Source organism: Pocillopora verrucosa, chromosome 1 (assembly GCF_036669915.1).
Source record: "Pocillopora verrucosa isolate sample1 chromosome 1, ASM3666991v2, whole genome shotgun sequence".
Classification (NCBI taxonomy): domain Eukaryota; kingdom Metazoa; phylum Cnidaria; class Anthozoa; order Scleractinia; family Pocilloporidae; genus Pocillopora; species Pocillopora verrucosa.
In genome coordinates, this window is record NC_089312.1 from 26,732,331 (window position 1) to 26,756,443 (window position 24,113).

The following is a 24,113-nucleotide window of genomic DNA, read 5'->3' on the forward strand; positions in this document are numbered from 1 at the left end:
GAGCACAGCACGATATTCAAACACATTTGGAGGTAATAACATTTTAATGTCATTATCTGCCTGTTAACGGGAAGTCAGCTTGCGAAGACTTTGGTCATTCAATTCTTTCAAACTAAGGTATGATGTTCACATCCATAGATAGGCTTCTACTACTAAGCCTAGGCTGTACTAGAGTTACCTGGTAACCATGACTGGAGTCAACTTCGTTATTTATCTCCCAAAAGCAGACGAGACTAGTTAGTAGATGACTCTTTATTCCTCATATTCATAACAATCGTTAACAATAGTCTTCGCTGTGCAATGCATCTAGTTCTCGATTGTTTTCCACCATGCAAAATTGCTGCACATATCCAAAATGATAACAGATACAATTTTCAATTTACTTGAACCCCCATGCAATCAGTGTTAAAATATGGAAGGTAGCACCGAGATCTCCGCAGTCTTAGTCAAAGATCACTCTCAATTTTTTCTTTGAGGGAATATGTCTTAAGTGGAAATATGCTAACCTGCATTGATGTGTTTATGCTAGGTATTGCAACATGTAAGAGTTCAGGAATGATGGAAATTTTTGCGGGGCTTAGGCCCGTTTTAGAAGCCAAACTTTATTCACGGGTAAAGCTAAATTCAAATGTAAGCTGTCAAAAATCATCGAACTCATTGAGCCAATACCGACTCAGTTCCAGAATTTTCAGCGTGGCCGTTCGGCGCCTGAATCAAAGCCGTTACTGAGCTGCGCCGAAGTCAAAATTCCCGGCCGAACCGTTCCCAAGTTGATTCAGATACCGAACTTTTCATTCGAGGTCTTAAGCCGGTTTGGCTCTGAAAAGTTCGGCGTATGAAATGGGCCTTAGATGCGCTTACAAATTAAAATACTTAAATTAAATCTTATTTCACACTACATAGCATCTTAGTGGACATAATTTAGTTTCAGGTACGCTGAACTTATGAAGAACGTGTATGTCCCGTTGCATATGAAATGAATGAAATATTCACTCCTTGATGCTTCTAATAAAATGAAAACTACAGTGGAGAGATAATCTCGCCGCACATGGTACAAATAAACCATCGTATATTTAATTAATACTTATCGCAAATACTATATAACCTGTGCCAATAAGTTACTGTAACACCATATACACGACTGGACTATTTACAGTCTTTACATATTATGCCGTCCAAGATGAAACACCGTCCAACACGTTCGTGAAAACGACTGTGTCATTCTGTCTTCCCGTACAAAAGAGTACTTCGCTTATAGTTATCCCAGACGGAACAATATTAAAACTTCAATCTGACTGCATAACAGTTATTTTACAAGAAGATAAATACATAAGGGTCTTTCAGTTACAATGAAACCGTAAGAAAACTATAGAGAATCTGAAAAGATTACAAGGGCATTATACGGAAATAAAAAAGGTACGAGACAGCTATAGTAGGCTCGATCACCAGTCGCTATTCAGGAAGTAAGCCGGCTCTCACCCCAAAGTCACCCTTAGGAGGATCGAATACTGGACTCGAGAAAACGGCAGAAATCGAGCCTACGGATACTGCATCTCGAAAAAAATAAGCCTTGAAATTTTCAAGTTCATCATTTGTGATCTGAGTTAACCTATTTCCGTTCCTAGAAGATTTATCCCTTCCATTCTTAACATATTAATACTTTCTTCTGTTATTCCCTAACTTAAGAGGAAGTTTTGCATGCTGCACTAAAAGTTCCAAAAAACCTGACGCAGTGAATTAAAAAAAATAAATAAAATAAAACAAAATAACACCGCAACATGACAAGTTAGTGAATGGATCGTTATGGTTACTTTTTCCTTGATTACCCGTTATAGTAGCAAATGCCAGAAGTTCAATTGCAAATAAACTATCAAAACTTCAGAACATCTGACTGAAATATAAAGGGTAAAATTAAATTAAGAAGAGCAATATAATCATCTTATTTGTCATAACAATTGGGACTTGGCACTATATAAACAGAGGTTTTACATTAAAGGATCACTTGCAGGTTCAGATGTGGTGGAGCTATCATGCCCTTCGCCGCCATTACCACTAGGATGCTTGGCTGCTTCATACAACTGGTGTAGCTTGGATTTTTCTTTCCTTTCGACTTCCAAACGACTGCGGTAAGCTTCCGCTTCTTTCTGCGCATGCTCCAGCTCTGAGCGATACTTGTCGCTGTCTCGTTGTAACGCGTGCACTTTTCCTTCCAACTCCTTTCTGACCTTGTCCTCCTCTACTTGTCTCTGTTCCAACAGTTTACGAAGGTCTTCTTGTACTTGCAGAAGAAGCTGAGGGGAGATGAGTTGCTGCTGCGATTGCTGCTGGACATCAGCTGTTGGTTGAACAGGGGCCTGGCAACAGAACAGGTAATCAACGATCATGGTTAGACCTTCAGATTTTAAGCCAAATTATTAGGTAAGTATTACAGCTGAGCTTTCCTCCAAATCATATAGAAAAACAACAGGAATAGCTGACGTTTAAAAAGACACCCAAAAAACCAAACAAACTAAAGTAAAGTCTTTCAGGCATTTATTACATGCAATAACCGCGGATGAGAGGAAGTGCAGAGTGACCTGGCCAAGGCTCCAGTCCAGTGCACTTATACTCGAACCCGTTGTTTCTCCTTCAACCGTGTTCCCAGTGCTTTTTAATTTTAATTACCTGGCCTAACTGAGCCACATAATTTTGGGGTAGTAAGGTCCTTTGAGGAACCGATTGAGCCAGTAGCTGTTGCGCAATATTTTGTTGCTGGTGCTGTGTCCCTGTTGTTTGTTGCTGTTGTCGCTGTTGTTGTGTGTGTTGAGGCACTTGTGTCACTTGACTGCCGATTTGTAATTGGCTGTCTGCAAGAAAAACAAAGCACAATTAACTTTCTTCATCGCAAAGAATACTCAAGGTGGACGAGGGACATAAGCGTCGTTGCAGAACGCCTTCTAAAATTTCATCAACACTCTCGGAACCACACAAGAATGATTTTCACAGCAACCTTTAAAGATATTTAAACGCGACGTTTGAGCCTTTAACCGTAGATCACTTACTTGCTAAAAGTTGAGTCAATGGTACTGTCAGCGGTAACGTTCCATGTCCAACATTTTGCATTAAATGCGCCAAGTTTATCTGATCCTGTGGCAGCTGTAATTGGACAACCGGAGCCTGAGGTGCGGTTGAGCCAGCAGCTTGTTCCTGTTGAGTGTGTGCAACGGTATCAGGTTGTATAGAGACCGGGTTCTGCTGTGACTGAGTTGCTACAGTCGCCGTTTGCTGAAATTGAAGAAGGAAGTGGGACTGTCATATGTCAGTTTCTCTTTGCAATGTTTGTGCCTTAAAACACTGATAGGATGAGGAGGGTAAATACCTGTGAGGTGTCGTGTGTGGCCACTTGTTGCACAAGCTGTACTTGCTGTAAGGCAAAGCTGGGGTCTGTCACAAGCTGAGGCTGAACATGCTGCAAACCAGCTGGAACCTGAAGTGTTATGAACACCTCCTGTGTGCCGGGAATGTTTTGTGTGCTCATGTCCTCCGCTTGTTTTGATTCACCGGTATCTTGGTGAAGCTGAGTTTGCGCCACTTCCTATCGATTGAGAGAACAAAGCTCAATTTAATAAAATGTAAAATCATAACCACAATGGGAGGAGGAAGGGGCAAAATTGCAAGACCACTGGAAATGCGCAACATTCTTGGAAGTCACAAGAATTTTACATTTTACAAAATGCGACGCATTTTACAAACTTCTGAAAATGTGACCTCCAAACACGCAATGTGTGTCTTTCTACGAACTAATCCCCCTACTTCATCTACCTCTTGCGCTAAAATGTATCACAGGCCAGACCCTGGTTGTTTGAATCAACTGAACAAATCGTTATCCGGATAAAGACATCACAATCCAGTTTTTTTTTGATCTGCAGGACGGTGATATAACCTACAAATAGCAATTGGCTATCCACCGGTAAAATAGAGCGCTCCTTGCCACACAGTGCACTATTTAACAGCATCGCTTTCATGTACTGGTTCTGCAAACATGTACCATAAACACCCACCTGAGACTGGCTCTGATTTTTTAACAACTCTGCTGCTTGATTTTGGTCGACTTTTACTTGAGCTAAGAGGCAAAAAAAATTTAATATAGACGATCATCTCAAAAGTGAATACACTTAATGAAATGCATTTGAACTTTGAACCCCTAAGAGAGGAGAAACCAAAATCTGAGTCATGAAAATATAGGCTTTTAGATTGTTTCACAGATTCTCCTTGTCACGACCACAGTAATGCTTGAAGAAAAGTACGGAGAATATCATTACTGATGTTAGGGTATAAAGAGTCAAGGAGCTAAGTCGCGGTGTTTGCGTCATAAGATACTCAATTTGCAATGTGTTTTAGAACTTTCCCAGCTTTACCATTCCAGGGTTGTAGATAAGAGCCGGCAGCCGGCGAAGTACGCCGGCTTCTCTGCAAGGTTTCGCCGGCTACTATCGTTGCTTCGAGAGCCCATACAGAGATGATGTTTATCAGGTTTAAACTTGGGCTCAATAAAAATAGAAATTTGCCCTGCCAATCTTTTCTGAAACATAAAAAGACTTCTGACTCAAGCTTAGTTTATATACGTTCAGATGGGGACTGTCTTCTTGACAAATCTTGCTGCGGTGGCAGGAAAGTACGAACGATATGACGTTTTGTCCGCCATATTTGATTTCCAGACCCACAACCGTTTACCTTTAAAAAAGCTCCGGATACTTAAAAACCTTAAAGAAAATCCTGCCATTCTCATTCTTCTTTGTTTTTTAATCCCATTTTGACGATTTCCTATCCGTCTTAACTTATCGCGCATTTCAATTTGGTATCTTAATCCAAAATCTGATTGGTTGAGCAAGTAGAGCAAGTCGTTTGACCACTCACCAAGCAAAGGGAAGCTGAAGAAAACAACTCCGGATTACTTTCGAAACTCAGGGGAAAATTTCCCTATATTTCGTAAATTCCCTTCTGTCGAAAGAAATACAGCATGTCGTAGAAAACGAGTTAAGATAGCGACACAACTAAATTAAGGAAAGCCACCTATGCAACTCACCAATTCCATCCTTATTAGCTGATGCATTCAGCTCCAACACAACTGAGGGCTGAACTCCTTGCATTGGGGCAAGCATTTGGCTCAGAGCAAACTGTGTCTGCAGTTGTGTCTGACCTGACCCACCAGGAATTTGGAAGGGGGCCATGATGGATTGAGGTAGAATAGCTTGTGCAGATGTATTGTGGGACTGTGAACTTGCATTGCCAAGTGTTATGGTTTTCACCATTGAATCCGCACCTGCTATGGAGGCACCCGAACTAGCACTGCTTGTTGATAAAGGTCCATGCACATCCCCAGCAGTTGTCACAGATGCCCCACCTTGTTGAATAGACACGCCTGCTGCACTGGAGAAGAAGGGTGCACCACTCTGAACCAGGGGCATCAGCTGCGCTCCAGTTGATGAAACCTGCTGAGGGGTCATCATGGGCATAGTGAAAGACAACGGCAGAGGAGATGTTTGTGCTGGTGATGATAAAGATGACAGAGCAGAGAGTGCTGCAAGAGGGGAAGGCATTGGGAAGAGACTTGATGGTGTCAACGGGGTGGCGAAGGTTGGTGTTGTTGGTGGGAGGGTGAGGGGTGTAATGCCAAGGGGTTTGCCAGCCACAGCTGTTACTTGCTGTGGTGGTGTCGTTGAAGTCGCAGATGTACTGTGGCTTAAGGTGGCAGTGGCAAGTGTGGCCAGTGTATCAAGTACACTAGAGTCTTGCGGTTTAGAGGTATTAGAGGTGCTTTTGCCATCCGACATAACTACTGAAAGTAAAAAGAACAGCTCATGATATGATACCACTGAACACATGCCGCATGAAATGCACAAAAACATCGCACTTAACAAGAGTATCAAAAGAAAAAAATGTCCAAACTCAAAATCTAACATTCTAAGGAAGAGAACTATGCTAACGGTCACTTTGGTCTGAACAAGGCCTACAGCTACATTATGATTCTGCAATTACATCATGCTATAACTGTTCATTGTATTTCACTTGCTAAATTTGCTTAGAATGCTAAACCTGGATGAATATTGGAAGGTGACTGAAAAAAAAGCCCCAATAGTAGAAAGAGGGCAAACTTGTGTAGTTCTTAACAGAGGCACTATATCTCTTTTAAATTTTTTCACTGTGTCCATCTGACTTAAAAACAAAAACAATCCTACAAAGCTCTAATTGCAAACCAACTAGCTGAACATAATGACAAAAAAGACTAAACTGCATCATACTGTACTAACCATGATAACAATAAACCGCTTACCTGTTGACATTTGGCCTTCACCTTCACTCTCTGATTTTGCTTTTACTATGGCTGCAGCTGACACCAAAGAGGCAATGGAGTTTTCAGTTGGACTACGTAGAGATGGAGAACCTAGTGTTTATCACAGAAAAAGAATTAAAATTGGATAATACAATTTAAAATGAGTGATCCTTGAATGCACAACCTGGATCTCGGCTTTTCCTCACTGGCCACACCCCATATGCCAATAGAAAACAAAATAAAGTATTCTTATCTTTAGACTTAACCCTTTACCTCCTGTTAGTGACGAAGGCAGAATTTCTCCTTACTCTATCTATACAACATCAGGCAGACAAGTGATGAGAATAAAGGAAAATATCAATTATGGGAGTACAAATTGATCTGATACCAGATTCTCCAAACTACTATAATGAGAATCATTAGACAGACAGTGAGGAGAATTACTGATGAGATCTTGGGAGTTAAAGGGTTAACTGTTATCATAAAAACTGAAAGCATCAAATACCTGCATTGGGGAAGTGAGGAGGAGCTGACACTCTTCTTCCACCACCCACAGCAGACTTTGGGGATGTTCCTGGAGTTGTTGCCTTTCTTCTGGCTTTGTTTCCATTTTCTGTGATGAAGTTTTGCAATGGAAATCAATATAAGGTCAAAGGCACCTGTCTGTTTGACAGCACATTAAAAAGATTGGGGAAGAGAATGTAAAAATCTTTTTGCTCCACTTCCGCAGGAACAAGTAAGCTACCAATACTGTGCAAAAACTTTGGAAATGATACAAGATGGGAGACCTGAGGTGCTATACAATGTTGTTCTTTCATGGCATGGTACAGATGTATGTGTAATTACTAAGTACCTGTGGGTCCCTCAGGACCAGTCCAAGATCCAGCTGTCATTGGAAACTTTTTTGTCCTTTGTCTTTTCTTCATTGAGTTCAATGTGAGGTTATTGCGATCAGCTATAAAATAATCCAAATTGGAAAATAGATGCAGGTATATAAGTCAAAGGCACCTGTATATACATTGTGTTACTCATCGGTGAAAGATCAGGAGATGTGACCTGAAATGAATGCACTAGCCCACTCTTGGTGCAAATCTTTTATGGAGTCTTGATTCTTATTAACAGTTTTATTGTTTAAATTTTTTTTCTTCTAGTTTTGCCTTACAGCACAATAAAACCCTTAAAATGGTAGCTCTATATGCTTTCATTAAAATCAACTTTAACTAAGAGTTCTAGTTTAAAGCTAACCACTATTTAACCAACAGTTCTCAGGAAATCAGACACTTTTTTTTATCATGGAGTTAGTCAACAAAGATTCATGATTTCACACTCTCAAGTAAGATACTTGTACCTACAGAACCTTTAACCCTTTACACCCAAACATCAGCATGCATATTCTTCATACTGTTCTCTATACATTTCCTATTTGTGCTGGCAAGGAGAATTTGTATAACAATCAAGAGGTTCTTCAGTTGATTATCATTTCCTTTATTCTCATGACCTGAATGTTTGACTCAGGGGTGATATTGAAAGGAGAAATTAGATGCTTGTCACTCTCAGTGATTAAAGGGTTAAATAACACAAGGTGCTTCCAATCACTGAAAGTCATTTTAAGGAAATTTAAATTGCTCAACCTTACCTTGCCTCTTAAGAGTTTTTGGCAATGACAAATCCTGATCCTAGTAAGGTGAAATCATACTTACTTAAAAGAGCTAATACCAAGAAAAATTATGATTGTTCGTCAAGAGAAAAACAAGTCAATAATTTCTATATTTAATATAAAATTTTTGACTTGCTTTTCCTATAGCATATAAGTAATATCATTAACTATTACCACTGGCTAACTTTGTTAGCATGCAATGATAATGCTTGGGATTACAAGCTCCTTACAAATGCACACTGTCCATATAATTTTGTGACAAAAATGAGGCATTCTCCTAGCAGTGGATCACAAGGATTGAGTTTTCAGCCCTTCAAGGCGTAAAAACATGTATGTTCCATCCTCCAGACACATGCAGATCAGTGCATGCTGGTAACCTGAAAGCTTGCTGATACTCTGACAGTAAGATCAACCAACTCATGCATGTGAATATAACTCATGTAAAGACATGAAAAAATATGAGAAGTGCAATTTGTCATTATAAATTTTGCTTTTCATTTGTAGTAAATGATAAATTGCCCTCCTAAAGCTGATCAAAATTTCTTAGCAACTAACCTGATCTGAGGATAAAGCCTGTAACACTTCGCTATAGCCTTTAGCTCTGGCGATGTCAACTGAAGTCTTGCCAAACTGAATAAGATGATAGGATACCAAATGAATATATGGTGTAAGGAATCCACCACAGATGCAAGAAATACAGGTACATGCCCCTACACCAAAGGTTTAACTAAGGTGTGAAATCTTATGCTAAGTACATTTGCTGCACAAAGTAAGTTGGGTAACTACAACTATACCCCTCTTTCAACTGTAAATTTTCAAGATCTGGGATTTCATGGTGATAACTAATTTTTTTAATTGCACCTTGTTTTTACATAACAGTGTTTGAGAAACAAGGCAAACAAAACTTTTCTCCACATGAAAAAACTTTACGCCCACAGCTAAGCATGATTTAAAATAATAATTGTGACAATTTATAATTTGTGTATATTTAAAGAGACTATTTAATGTATAACAATCATACATCTCACAGCTATGTATACTAACTGTGGAATCATTTTAGTCAAACAAAATATGATAAGAATCTTGATAACTGCCCATTGAGTTTAGCCAAATAATTTTTTCAGGATTAATGTTTTTGTGACTAGGTTTTTGAAAGATTATTAGGGGGAAGAGCCAGATCGACATCAAGTGGATTAAGAGGTATGGAAGGGTTAACCGATGTTTAGGATTAAATCAGTAGAAATCATTTCTTACTTGTTTGTTTTCATATTCTAGCTTTTTCTTTTAAGCATTGAGCTTAATCAATGCAGATGAGGAGGGAATAAACATAGTGAAACATGTTTGATGAACAGTAAAAATAGCCACAAACATTTTGATTTAAAAACAAATAAACAATAACTATGTTGACAAACATCACCAAGAATTAAGTTACCTTGCTCTTTATATCAATCTTGGCTCCTGCTCTAAGCAGAATTTTGACAATCTCAACATGATTATGTTCACAGGCCCAATGAAGAGGTGTCATGTTTAACTAGAGTAATAATAATAAAAAAAAATACTGTAAATATAATCAAACCTAAGAATTGCTTTTGTTATGAGGGGCCCCTATTCTAAGGAACGCCCCTACTGTGTAAGCACCCTCATTCCAGTAAACGCCCCTATTCTAATACGCGTCCCCATTCTGTCTCAGTGATCATAGCACTGCTTGAGCACAAGGTACATTCCCTAACATTACTATGCAAATATTCATTGTATATCAGTTAAATTTACAGTTTCTGTTATTGCTCATTTTTAGATAAACATAAAAGCTGTTTCCCAGATTCTGCTCTTTCTCAAAGAAGAAATGTGCACTCTGTCCCTTTTAAGAGCCTACCTTGAGGTATCAGAAGTAAATAAGCACCCTGGGTGCTTAACTAAATCATTATGGTACACACACTGTAAGTGGAAGTTTACATTTTCCACAATAAATCAAATTTCCAAACCAGTTGGTAATAATTATTTACATTTTTATAACACAATATTTTGAATCAGAGTAATTAATCAAAATCAAATTGGTCTGAGGAATTTGAACCTCAAAAAATTCAAACAAGGTACACTGTAACATCAAAGTCCTTTAAAAACCACATTAATTTACCATATCAGTATTGTTTGCACAGGCCCCAGAAGAAATGAGAAGATCAACTACTTGTTTGTGACCATGTTGAGCTGCCATATGTAGGGGTGTTCTGTCAACCTGAAAAATAACATTTAACTAAAGTGATATAATCACGTAAAATACAGTTACCTAGAAATTTCCTAATATTGACCTTGCAGACATTAATTATGTTTCATGTACATGTATCTCTACATCTCCTTGTTGAGAAATCATAAAATTTATACCTTTGTTCGAGCGTCTCTGCTGACCCCTGCCCGCAGTAATGCTTCTGCTGTCTGGCTATGACCATGCTGTGCTGCTAAGTGTAATGGGGATGTTCCAAGCTGACAAGAAAAAACAACTTGTCAGCCACAATTTAGCCTTATTCTTTATAAGGCTGTTTAACTGGGCTATTAGTAGTAAGGAAAATTTTCATAAGCTTGCTTAATTAAGGCTTTGACTGTGCGCTCATGTATTGAAGGGTGAAAGTATCTTATATTGACAACAGAGAAAAATCTCTATGGAAAAGGAAAAGCTTAAAAAGATGCAAAACTCCAGAAAGGAAGGGTTTTATTGAAAGGATTTCTATCTAGATTGTCGCTCTGCACAATTTTAAAGTACAGGACAGGTGTACTTACATCCTCCTTGTAAAGTTGAACCTCCTCTACAGCACTATATTCTCTGAAGTATAAGTGAAAGCTGGCGAAAACATCTAACTTTCAATTTTCCTACATCCATAAAGTACTAAGATTAGAATCTATTATCAAAACCTTACCCAGTCTGTTGTAAAAGGAGCTCCAGATGCCATGAGAACACTAACTTCATCTGCATGTCCTTTACGAGATGCTTCAAGCAACCGCTTTCCCAGGTCTACTAATGAGGACTTTTCCTTCTCTTTCATAATGATCAATATATTCTGTAGATGAAAGGGAAACCTACATTTAAAGATTGAAATGCATGGTATTCTCTACAAAAAAAAATCTCATCAATACAGTTATAAAGCCTTTTACAGCATAACATCAGTATGCATAATCTCTTAACTTTTCTCTAAACATTTCCTTAGATGCTGACAAAGAGAATTTGTTTAACAATCAAGAGCTTCTTTAGTTGGTGATTATTTCCATCAATTTTTAGGCCTTAATGTGCAATTCAGGGGTGATAATGTTAAGGGAAATTAGATGCTAGCGGGTCACTCTTAAGGGTCACAGGGTTAATAAATTAAAGCTACTAAAATCATTCAGGATTTGAATGTAACTAAGGTGAGTGTACACTGATTGATTTGTATATAATACATCTCTGAGTACACATGGATAATATACATGTAAAACACACTGTTGTGGTATGAAGACAATTTTACAATGTCTGTCAAAACATGCTTTTACATGCATTTGATGCTTCTGTTGAATCAAATTTGATAAGTCTCATCGAACATTGAATGTGTACATACTATAAGGAGAAATATACCTTACACTGTAATTATAACTGAGGGTTATTTCATAAATTACCAGAAGTGTCCTGCGTGGCAAATACGAACATTTTTACAGGAAATTTTTGAGTTTCCCATGACTCTCAATGGAGGAAGCCGACTCTTCCTTGCTATTTGTGTTTCCAATTGTTCCACTATTTTAATGACTCAAGAATGGAGGTTTGAAGAACACAATTCTTTTAATTTTCACACGATTTCTTAAAAGTGAGAGTCAAATTGATGCAGTGAAATTCTCCACAACAATTTCCCAAGATAAATGAAAACCAAGCATGACTTAAACGTAAAAAATTTACTATGATTTTACACTCACTTCATGTAAAGTAAGTTTCAAGATTGCAAATTGTAAAAAAGACAACATATGGTACAAGTACATATTAGCATGTTCACTAACTTCTGAGTGTTTCAGGTATAATTTTGGAGCAAGAAAAGCAACGATCAGTGAATGTTACACCGAGCAAAAGTAGGCCAAAAACATGCTCATAATCAAAAAAATTATTGACAGTCCAATATTTATCCTATCCTAAAGTACACATATGTGTATACAAAGTTTACGTTGTCGACATGCATACATGTTAAAACCTGGAGTTTTTCTGTAGCAAGTTGATCTAGAATACAATATTTCATCATCACGGAAGAAACAATTTAATCACCCTGATTCGCTGATGTAAGAAGAATGCTGAGTGTCACAATATTAGCAAAAATTCGAAACGATCGCGAAAGGCCTGCTACGCGTAAATCTTGATTGTCCGGAAGTCAATTCCGCCATCTTGATTCCGCAGGTTGAACACACAGCACACATCAACGCAAAACAAAACTTTACACCTGAGTTAATATATAAACAATATATGTCTCTGAAGTGAGTAGAAAGGATTAGAAAAATAGTTTTAATTACGTTAAGTTACTTGGTTGTTGAGACCATGCCAGCTTGAAATCATTGAGACGAAATTTGAAATCGAAGACGACCGATCGTGTAAATACACAACTTGACATGTACATGATTTTAACAAACCATGTGCATAATACCACAGAAATGGACTAAAAAATATCAAAGTCACTAAGAATAAATATCAATCTTAAGGTTTAAATATACAAGTGTAGGGCTTATGGAATGGGGCTGGAAAAATTGAGAAACACACGCCATTCAACCGCTCACATCCGGAGTATCTAATTTATGCAAAATACAAACGCGTCTACATAACATACAAACTACCGGTTCAGGAAACTTCAATTTAAAGGATGAACTCGCAAAATTGCTCCCTTAAAAATAATTGAGCAGGTATTCAAATTACTTAGCTTTCGAAATTACACAGTTTAAAGCGGAGAAGTAAATCAAAACATGGCTCGTAACCCATACAAACATCCAGCACTCAGAAGGAAAAGAACAACACGGAAGCGAGAATTTTCCTTATAACTTATGCTCGGCAGCCCTGGAAATCGCGACAAAATCTTACTTACCCTGGTGAACGTGTTCCGCAATTTGATCCCTTAAGTGATCGTCTGTCTCCTGGAAAAAAGTATCCTTGAAAAAGTTAAGCCATCACAAATATTCAGGCTGCAAGAAGGCCGGAAACAAGCAGCGGAAGCACATGGTTGGTTCTCGTCGATCGTTTAGAACTTCCTTTGCATTTGGACGCCGTTGTTGTTTGACCACGTGATCTACTAGTAGAAGGAAAGTACTTTTCTGATCAAAGACATATAGATGAAACGTATTTCATTTACCTTAGCATCCCTGAATAAAAACCATTTACATTTAGTGTGATTCCTAAAAATATATTTTGATTCTAATATATCACAATTGAAAGTATCTGAAGATTTTATATTTATTCAAGGCCAAAAGCTTTGTGATCAAGTATAAATTTCTCCCTAATAAAAATTATTGAGCTTACGCGAAGTTCCCGTATATAGAAACCCTTCCCGCCAGAACTTCACTTGCTTGCTCTTGTTTTTTAGAAAGTGTTCATAGAAAGCCTCCAAAATCTCAGTTGTAGCTTCGAACACGCTTGCTTTAGCAATTATTTCTTAGATTCCCGACTTCAATCGTTAAGAAATCACATTAGGGCGGTACATGAGGAAATCTTTTTAACACTAGTTCGCTTGATTGTAATATCTGAATAAGATTTTTAACTGCCACTTTAAAAGCAAAGAATTTATCAAATCATGCGTCGGAAAATATCTAGTAACCTTCAGAAAGAAGGCGTTTTCGAAAATTCATAGGAAATCTATATCCCAAGATCTAGATGTTGATACGCCGACATATATAAAAGCTGGTGGCCAGCGGTTTTCTTCACAACCCCATCTGTTTTTCTTCGAGTCACATAAGAGTTTCGCTCGAGTATTTCTTATTGAGTCTGTGCACACCTTTTGGTTTCGTATCTCCTTCATGCATGATAGAAAATAGCGAAAAACTCGAAGGTCTGCGGGTAAGGACAAGATAACAGGGTCACCTATCTTCTCAACATTCCCTCGCACTTCTCTAGACTGCCCTTGGTGCTTTTCGCGATTGTTAAGCTTATTTTTCATGATCAACTCGCGACGCTGGTAAATTGATTCTGGCATTCACATTCGAAATGTGTAACCTAAAAGCATTATCTTCCATTCTCCCTTGTAGCGGGCCCATTGGAGAAGATTTTATGCCAAAGATAATGGCATCAAAACCAAAAGTTTTGATACTTGGCGGTAAGTGCACCATGTTATATCTGATTTAAATGGATGATTACTGTCCAGTGAGATTTAAATGCAAGTGTACTATCGCATAAGGTGTTTTCCAACCATTAACGGGCTACTGACTGCTTTGACTCGATTGTCATGTTACTTTTTTCCTCCGAAGCAGCAGTGGTAACCCTCGATCAATTTATCACTAATTGTACTTAATTATATTGCACCTGGGTAATCCCGTTAAAGCAATTATTCAAGATAAAATCGATTCATAGGTAAACAAATTAAGATATGATTAATCTGTACTTATAATTCAATTCTCTATGAATTAATTTGCAGGCTTTGTGATTATCTAAAGTAAATTTGTTTTACTTCAAATTGCTCCTACAGTTTACAATTTCGCCGCATTGATGTAGAGGATGATAGAAGTCACTCTGTGCATGTTCAAATATTCAATACCGGAAGAATATAATTAATCGCTATACATAGATATTGTTTCTGTATTACGCTTGGGGTTGGGGTGAAAAACGAAGCATGGCACGCCTGTTCATTTGATAGCTTTAGACCCAAAGGCCTGTTCTTGTTCACCTTGGTTTCACATTAGTAACTGTAAGGATGAGAAGAAGAAAAGGAAAAAATCAATCAGGGGGAGATGAGAGTGGAAGGGAGAGTAATTCATACGTAGATTCTGAATAGCTTAGCTGTTTTCCTTGAAGCATATGTTTGGATCATATATTGTTAGGTTAAATTAAACTCCCAGGAATCTCAAACTTTCTTTTTTCTTTTGACAGAGAGGGTTCTATTAAAACTAACTGATTTTTTACATCATTATCCATGAATGAAATTTATGGTGCAGTTGGATATTAATTTCATTGCAAAACATTTTACCAACAACAGATGCATCTACTAGATTCTTCTTTCCTTTGTATCCTTTGTATGATTACGAGAATAAGACTTACTAGGTTCAGGGACAAAGGAAATTAAGAATTTTCTGAAGAATAACCTCTTTCCTGCATGAAAATAAAATTTCAACTAAAAAAAGTTCATAATTTTAAAAAGTTCATAATTGGTTAATTATAAAGAATTAGGATTAGAATCAGGAGAAATAAGCTTTTAACCCTTTAACTCCCAGATCAAATTTGTAATTCTCCTTACTGTCATCTATATAATTTTTATAATGTTACTTCTGAGAATTTAGTATCGGATCAATTATCCCCAAATTGATAGTTTTCTTTGTTCTTATCACTTATCTGGTTGATTTTGTACCGGTATTGTGAGGAGAAATTCTTTCTTGGTCACTCATGGGAGTTAAAGAGTTAAGTCTTTATTATAGGGTTTAATTAACCCTAACCTTATTATTATTATTCAGACTAGATGTTATTGTGATGCTTTTTTTTTTCTTTTTTTCAGGATTGGGATTTGTTGGCCGCAACCTTGTGTGCTACCTTGTTGAGCACAAGCTGTGTTCGAAGGTTAGACTATAAAAAGGCTGTTATTTTATTTTGTTAGCGATGACAAAATTAATGTGGACCAAAGAATCTTGTTTGGAGCATTCTTATTTTAACTTGGATAATATATAACACTAGGGCAGTATCAATATAAATCTGTTCTTTCAAAGAGATGGTAAAATTTTTTATGTCACTAATTGCCAGAGACATTGTTAGTTCCTTCACCTTTGTTAGTTGGGCAATTCTTTGTGTACAAAAGAATCTGAGTCTTTTTTTTCAACCATTTACAATTGATCAGTGCTCCACAAAGGAATGATAATTATTTCAAAGTACTATTTGAGACTCTGAATAATTTGAACAATTTTCTAATAGATTATTACTGCTATAAAAAAAGGCTTTGCAGGGTTAGGCATGGCTTCTTGTGTTTGCACTATTATCAGCAACTGTAATTTTTTTCTGCCTATCACCTGGTACTTGCACACTGGGGCAGTCCTAATTTCTCATCCAGCTGAAATTGATTTAAAGACACCCTTCCTCATTCATCAGCTAACTGTTGTTACTATTGTAACATTTTCAAGTTTGTTGTTATTTGTCTTAAAGATTAGGGCTGTTGATAAAGTTCCACCACAAACAGCTTGGTTGAATGAAAGACATAAAGTAAGAGTTATCTTGCTTTTCTTATGTAACAATTATCATAACTGAAATATATTTTTGTCTTGAATTTAGTAACCTCATCTTACATTGTGAATCCTTATAGTGTTTATTAATAACTCCTTTATACTATATGCAAACTTATTTTCTTTACAGGCAGCATTTAATCATGAAAGTGTGGAATTTAAGAGTGCCAATCTCATTCATCCTGGTAAGTATCAAATGTATTCAGTACTAAATTATGCATGAGGTCAAGAGCATGACTTAAATAATTGAGCATGAATGAACTGTCAGTAGGAATTAGTAGGCCCTATTCCATCAAAAAGCTTCATTTGTTCGAGGGCCTTTGAATTTCACAGCCAAAATCACAGCAGGCAATCTGAAGAACAGTTTGTATCTCAAGTAGATGATGAGATAAAATAGTAAAGTGCATCAAGACACAGAAAAATGCAGGTTACCAAGTGCCAATTCTGGTTACTCCAAGTCCATTTCATCTGATTGGTTTGGAAAGTGATTTTGAGTTTGATCAATCACAGGACTTGATAAAGGAAACAAGTGCAATGTTTGGTTACTTATGAATTCATCTTGTAATTTAATATTTTGCCATAGCAAGCAATCTTGTATATAAACTCATAAATTACAATTTTTTACCTTTTTCATGAAATCATTGATAAATCAAATTGATGGGTGCAAATCTGTAGCTCACTGTTTTTTTTTGCATTTTACAATCTACTTGATTTTTACTCAGCTAGTGTAGAGTCAGCTTTCCGTGACTCTGGAGGTGATTTTGATATTTGTATAAACTGTGCTGCAGAGACCAGATATGGACAGTCTGAGGAGGTGACTAACACTCAAATTATATTGTTTCATTCATCTAATTTATAAATAAATGGCAGAAAATATTATATGTAAGTTCTCCTTAATTGGTTTACAGTTGTGTTACGTTAGATAAGGGTATGTTAAGGTAACAGGATATTTTAGATTCAGAAGTATTTTTTGGATGGACTTTTTCCATGTTTACATACAGTGTACATGTACATATACATGTATCTCTCATTTTCCCTGTTGGATAGTAATGAACCAGCTACCCATTGTAAGAGAAATTTATTAAAGGACTTTTGAATTAATCCTGGATAGGTTTATGCAGATGGGGTGTTCAAACTGAGCATAAATTGTGCAAAGCAAGCACGGGAAAGTAATGTGAAGAGATACATTGAGATTTCCACAGCTCAGGTGTATTCCTGCGATAAGGTGAGAACCTTGAAAATAGGTTAACTGGCTTTCACTCCTGTGACTGACCAGTACAGATTTTCTCCTTACAACATTGACACAAGTCAATCCCACACCACCTCTCAGAACTAACATCATTGGAAATGTATGTAAGACTGTAAAGAGAATTATAAGTAATTTATTGGGAGTGAAAGGGTTTCAGGAAGAGGGGTTAATGTTTGTGCTCTCAATATCTTCCTGGCTGCTACCAGCTGTTATCACAATCATGCAGTCTCTTGCTGTGTCCATAAACACTTTGTATTTATGCTACACTAATAATTTGAATTTTCCTTCTACCTTGATGCACTGCATTATTGGCTTATCTCATTGGTATTTTGTGAATACACATGTACTTTGTGGCAGTAGCATAAAATAAACAGTGTTGGCTGTGTTAGAAGCCAGCAGGTTAGGAATTTCTGAAACTTATTTACCTGAAAAGGAACTTTGTTGCCTAGTCAGTTTTCTTCTTGGGGTCAATTTTATCATCATTTACTTTGCCCTTACATGAAAAGGAAAACCCTCTAGTGTTCAATTGCAAAATGAACAATAAATGTTTTGTTTAATTTGTATTGTTCAGTCAAAACATTTCCATGGAAAGATTGATATTAGCAACTCTTAGCAGTCCTCTTCTTGGTCTCTCAATTTATTGTCATTCTCCAAATCATCATAAGAATAATAGTCAGATAGATCTCCATGATCAGCGGCAGCACTGACTCAAATGAACTCCATTCTTCTGTTCATTCACCTATAATCTGTTCTTGTAACAGGGCATAAGTAATGAAGACAGCAAGAAATCACCATGGACACACATTGCAAAATACAAGCTGATGGTGGAACAAGAAATAGCCAAACTTGATGGGTATGGTTTATGGAAAACTGAGACTAGCTTCAAATATGATCTTTGCAGTTCAATTTATTCCCTCAGTCCCCTTTCATAACATGTACTTTTAGTTTCCCTATGATATACCATATATTTTTGACTGATGACCAGTTTGAACCAGAGAACACACACAAAAAAAAAACCACAGGAAAAATTTAAGTTGTTGATAGCATTAAATGATATATTTTTTGTCTTTTTAGATTAAACTTTATTGTTGTTAGACCAGCAATTATTTATGGAAAAGCTGACAGGCAAGGACTGAGTGAGTAATTAAAAATAGCACAGTTGACTGTCAATGAAGACATCAATCAAACACAGACAGTCACTTCTAAGAAGTATTATATTAAGAACCCACGTAAGCCATGGATGTTGCATGTTGTATGTGCTACAGACCATTTACAGAACATATTAGACACTCAAGGACATCAAAGTTAGCACCTTTCTGATAGACTATCTTATGAAACATTTTAGGATGTAGGCCAATGTAAATTGATATGTGAATCCTAATAGGTTATTAGTTCTAGGTACTTGTAGGTTGTTTTAGTCTGTAACACTTTCTGAATGCCTCTAAAAAGTGATGCACTAAACAAATAAAATTTTTCATTTTTCTGTCATTTCTCAGTTTTTCAAAAATCACATATTTTTGGTGAGAGAGGTCATAGGAAGAAGAGGGGAAAATTGATGTAGTGGTCCCTTTTGGAGATAATATTAACTGTGCACCATTATAACTTAGACATTCATCAATTTGCAGTGCCAAGGTTAATTATAGGTGCTGTTTATAAGCAAATGGAGGAGAAAATGAAGGTAACTGCAGACTTGAAATTGACTTTTCATTTACAGGTGTGGTTTAAACAAAAAGGTAGCTGAGGTAATTCTGAAAGGGATTGTTTTTAAGGACAATGAATTATGATGCTTGTTTATTTTAAGGGTGTGGTTTAAAGATAACTAAGGTACTTCTGAAAGGTAATGTTGTCAGGGACAGTGACTGATGATGTTTTGAAATCTGAGAAAGACTAATCGTCATCAGAGTGAAGATCAAGTCTCCTTTGCAGCTTTTGTTTGGTATTGTTCATGCCATGAGCTCAGTAACAAGTAATTGATTGGAAAGCAAACTTATGTTTCTTATGGTCATGGGAAGAGTTGAGACAGCAGTGGGAATGGAGGGTAGCTCTATATCTAATAGTTTTCAGGTGAAAAAGCCCATTGTATTAGGAGAGCAAACAATGACTGCCAAGGAGACATCTGGTAAATGAAAATGAAGATAAAGACTTCTGCTTATTTTCAATTGTTAAAATTTTGGTCGCTGTCACCAATAAGTCAGTCCTTTTTAGGGTAATTAGTATTATCAGCTGAGTTGATAATGCAAACTGGCCACTGTAAAGAGTTTAAAAGCTGACATTTCAAGTACTAACTCTGACGAAGGGCTAATGCTCAAAACGTCAGCTTTTTAACTCTTTACAGTGGTCAATTTATGTTATCAACTCAGTTGATTATACTTGGTTACCCTGTTACTCTCCCACCCATGCAGCACCACAGTTTCTGTAGAAACTTAACCCTTTAATCTTTTTTGAGGTCAACTCTTGTCAAAAGATCATCTCACCATGTTACTGACTGTTTTTATCAACTATTGTTGCCTGCCTTTTGATTCTAATGAAATCAACTTTAATAATACTTTTTTTCCTCCAGCTGCTTTGGACTAAGGACCTGAAGATGAGCACTGTTCATGTCATTGATGTTTGTCGAGCACTATGGCATCTGACCAGCCATGGCAGCAGTGGTGATGTGTTCAACTTAGCCGACAAGAGTGACACCTGTAAGACCTGTAACCCCCAAAATATGATTGTTAATTCTCCTTTTTAGTGGCTACAAATTTTCTTGAAAGCTAGTTGCAATAATTTAAAGTTTGAGTATCCTCATTACCTGTTGCTGAATAATGTATGGATATTATGGGAAAAAAAGATTACATGTTAATCTCTTGTGGAAGTTAAAGGCTAAACTTTAACTCTTTAACTCCCAAAATCTGATTGTTAATTCTCCCTTCTGGTAAATTTGAATAGTCTCATAACCTGTTTGCTGGATAATGTTTAGATATTATAGTGAGAAGTACCTTGTTAATCACTTTCGGGAGTTAAAGGGTTAACCAGTTTCACACATCTTTACCCTCAGAAGTTTCCATAGTCAAATAAAATATTGCCTTTTCTTTTTGCATAAGTGCTAATTCCAGAAAAAATTGTAAAAAAATGAGCGATGAGTAATTTACTAGGGAAACTTGATCACTTCTGATAAATCTAGACAAGGGTGTAACATCCTTCTCGAACTCCTTACACTGTGAAAAGAAGAATATTTTCAAAATTGATCATTTGTTTCAGGAGACGAATAATAACGGGAAAGTTGCACCTTCTTAAGATCTTTAGAACGCTCGCAAGAAACCAATTGCACATGACCTCACGGTGGAATGGGATGAATATTGCATGTGATTTTTGAGACAAGACGTTACTGAAGTTCATGCATCATGACTTAATGGCCATTTTTTTTCTCAGCCCAGGGAAGTATCACAGACATTGTTTGTGAGATATTTGGAATTGAACACGACTATTTTGGAACGGTTTTATCCAATATGGCACGGGTAAGCTATGGCAACTTGACATTGTGCGCATGTGACAGTATTGTATAAATAGGGAGGAAATAAAATATCAAAAGGAGTAAACGAGAAAGCAGTGCTATCTCCAGGAAACTGTCTGTGGGGAAAGGGCTGGAAAGAGTCCAAAACAGCCATTGGCTTAAATTGGGTTCGTGATTGGTAGAGAGGTGCGAGTTTCTGAAACTAGTCACAGGGCAAAGGAGTGAGGAGAACAACGCCCAGACTAAATATTTTACCAATAGAAAACAAGTCATTCTTCACTTTTCATTTGGAGCCATTGCCGCCCCCCTTTGTCGTTGTGTCCATACTTTCTAAGATGACGAAGCCGACCTAATTAAAAGCGTTGGCCAATATCGGGTTTGTTTGCCTTTTCCATCCAATGGCTGAAAAATACGACCAGAAAGATCGTCCTTTACCCTAAGTGGCTGAGATTTAATGCGTAGCCCACTGCACTTCCAAGGGGTCAGGGGTAAATTAGTACGTTGCTGAAGTGCGTGACTGAGAACAGTTAAACTGATGGGTATGCCGGTGTCACAGAGGATTTAGTCCCCCCGGTCCAAGTCCGCTTGCGGATAAAGACACGCGGGGGTTCATTTCCGTCCGCAGATTTGGACCATGGGGTCCAAATCAGTTAGGACACCGGTTAGTGGATTAGATCGCTCTCCTTACTTTCACCCCCTGTTCGCTTGTCACGCATAATTAGAGAAGGATTACGAGCTGAAAGAATGCCCACGTTACTTTCCATGATTTTAAAGGAAAAAAAAGCAGTTTGAAATAATAGTGTTTACTTTTTTTTTCCTAACGGTTTAGCTGAACATGGCAGGCACTGTTGATGATTCCAACGAAAAACACTTGGAGCCTTGGTCTGCAGCTTGTGAGAAAGATGGTATCCACAGTACCCCCCTTAGTCCTTATTTGGATCAGGTGAGTTCCCGATCCTTGAAAGCCCTGTTAGCTTAAACAGCTCTAGGCCATATTTAAAATCTGCTTCTACACCTGAAAGAGTAGCACCGCGGGCCAACCGCGGGCCAAAGCTCAAAACAAGATAGTCTGTTTGGTTTTCTGATTTTTGTTATTGTTTTGATTTCAAAATCCTTATGGCCGGTTATTTAAACAAAGTTTAGCCGTTGTTTAACAAAACTGTGTCTCAGACAATCCTCAATTTAGCTGTACCATTTATCTGAACGTTTATTATTGTGAACAGTGTCAAGAGGGCCGAAAGCTAACAATGAAGGGACATTTATTTACTTAAATCAACCCTTTTAGAGGGAAAGCCGGAAGCCCATTAATTAGATAAAACTGTGGTTTGGGTTATACACCGTGTAAATAAGTGACCCTTTATGTCTCACGCTGGAATGTAAACGCGACAAACTAAAAAAAGCCCGGCTTTTGGGACGAGTAACCACCGGGAAGCGAGCTCCTTGTTCATAACCACCACGCCCTTCCCTGCACTTATAGTGCTACTGTGATTGAAGATGACGAATTTTAGCTCTGGTTTGCCTCATTTCGTTCAATAGGAACTTCTTTATGATAATCACTTGTTCGTCAATGGATCAAAGATTGAAGAATCGGGTTTTAGCTACAATTATCCCGAACTTACACCGGAAGTGCTTAAGGAGGTAAGATTTAGAAAATTTATTTTTTTCCAGTCATTTGTCCTCTGTTTCTGAGCGTCGTGTACGTAGGTCTCACTCTCTGAGGTTGTCATCTGGCGAGTGTAATTGAAGTGGTGTAGAAATTGCGCCAATCCGAAGAAAATCATAGCGTACAGTTCCATCGCGAAATGTCAGTTCTTGAGGGAGATTTCGCCAGGTTTGTCAATTAAATGTCAATTATGTGCGACTGGTACCGCGGTAATGGTGAATCGTGTTACCTCAGAAACGCGTTATCCAGTGAAAGAATGCTACCCTTCAGTAAACAAATGTATCGAGAAATGCTAACTGCAAGCAAATACAATCTAGACGAGAATGCTCACGGCAAAAAGATGCACAGAGAAATGCTAACTGAAAACAATCCAGCGTTAGCAATTATGTACAGCGGTTTTTCGAAGACTCTCGATTTGTAAAGCCAATATCCAGGCGTTCAAGGACAACCAAGCCCCGATTTCTTTCGATAACATGTGACCTTACACCCATTGCTGCGTGTCATTTCTGTTTGAGTGTTCATTCAAAATAATTTTTCTTCATAGGTTCTTGATGATTATGTTGAAACAGGGTTATTTCCACCTTCGTTGGTCCATGCAAGATGATGACGACATGATGGCGATTCGCTAAATTAAATAATTCCTCACGTGACTTCTGATCATCTAGAGGGAAACCGAGAAAAGAAATGATTAGTTTGAATCCCAATAATCTCGCCAGGGAATCTGATTGTAATGTCAACTAATAACTAAAGGTTCCTTCCCTGGCGGCAAATCTTCTTTTGCCGGGATGTTTCGATAATTCAGTGGCGGATCTATAGGAGGGGCGCGGGGGACCCGGGGGACCCGGGGCCCCCTCCTTATTTTGAGGAGAAAAAAATTAGGATCGCAGAAGGAAGAAAAGCCGGCAGGGCAAGCGACAAAAAACTCAAGGTCTCGATCCGCCAATGTAATTGACTCGTCAAACAAAATATAATGACCACAACCTGTGGAAACCTGGTTCGAGATAACTTTTGTTATAGTGTATTTGTTTTCGTTTTGTCAGGAGACACGAGTAAGGCATGTAGCTTTTGAATGTCGCTTGAAATAAACGCCGTTGTTCTAGGTATTGGGACAAGATAGGGCGAGGGTGACAGAGGTACCCCGAGAGAGCTTGTTATTCGCTCTAGCAGTATCAGAAACAAAAACGAAACAAAACGGACTAAAGGCAGGTTCGGGTGGTTGGCGATTTTCGCTCAGTGCTGGAAACGTTTCATTCAGGTGCCTTCAGGATCAGTTCAATCTGACCATTGTGTTTGAAACTCAGGTGTTTGCACAGATTGAATGAATATATAGTTTTT

General features: G+C 37.6%; 2 protein-coding genes across 3 annotated transcripts; one reads left to right on the plus strand and one right to left on the minus strand.

Moving 5' to 3' along the window:
• Positions 1 to 234: 234 nt before the first annotated feature.
• LOC131771603 (uncharacterized) lies at positions 235 to 13,192 on the minus strand. Of its 2 annotated transcripts, none has more exons than XM_059087421.2 (16): positions 13,046 to 13,192; positions 10,880 to 11,020; positions 10,350 to 10,448; positions 10,105 to 10,203; positions 9,403 to 9,501; positions 8,526 to 8,600; positions 7,950 to 7,989; positions 7,167 to 7,268; positions 6,819 to 6,926; positions 6,314 to 6,424; positions 5,066 to 5,815; positions 4,041 to 4,102; positions 3,359 to 3,574; positions 3,042 to 3,264; positions 2,665 to 2,846; positions 235 to 2,354 (listed from the first exon to the last, which is right to left on the minus strand). In XM_059087421.2, the coding sequence occupies exons 2-16, from the start codon at positions 11,003 to 11,005 to the stop codon at positions 1,986 to 1,988; spliced, it is 2,661 nt and encodes an 886-aa protein (XP_058943404.2). In that variant the 5' UTR covers positions 11,006 to 11,020; positions 13,046 to 13,192; the 3' UTR covers positions 235 to 1,985. The 2 variants fall into 2 exon arrangements, with proteins under 2 accessions (XP_058943404.2, XP_058943403.2); XM_059087420.2 differs by having other exon boundaries at positions 5,066 to 5,818.
• A 684-nt stretch (positions 13,193 to 13,876) lies between these two features.
• On the plus strand, positions 13,877 to 23,877 carry LOC131771577 (aurachin B dehydrogenase-like). Its single transcript, XM_059087390.2, has 15 exons — positions 13,877 to 14,010; positions 14,199 to 14,266; positions 15,656 to 15,717; positions 16,294 to 16,350; positions 16,501 to 16,555; positions 17,093 to 17,184; positions 17,482 to 17,595; positions 18,381 to 18,472; positions 18,694 to 18,755; positions 19,245 to 19,297; positions 20,180 to 20,306; positions 21,034 to 21,119; positions 21,945 to 22,058; positions 22,652 to 22,753; positions 23,323 to 23,877. Exons 2-15 carry the CDS (start codon positions 14,221 to 14,223, stop codon positions 23,380 to 23,382), a joined length of 1,122 nt encoding a protein of 373 aa, XP_058943373.2. The 5' UTR covers positions 13,877 to 14,010; positions 14,199 to 14,220; the 3' UTR covers positions 23,383 to 23,877.
• The last annotated feature ends 236 nt before the right edge of the window (positions 23,878 to 24,113 follow it).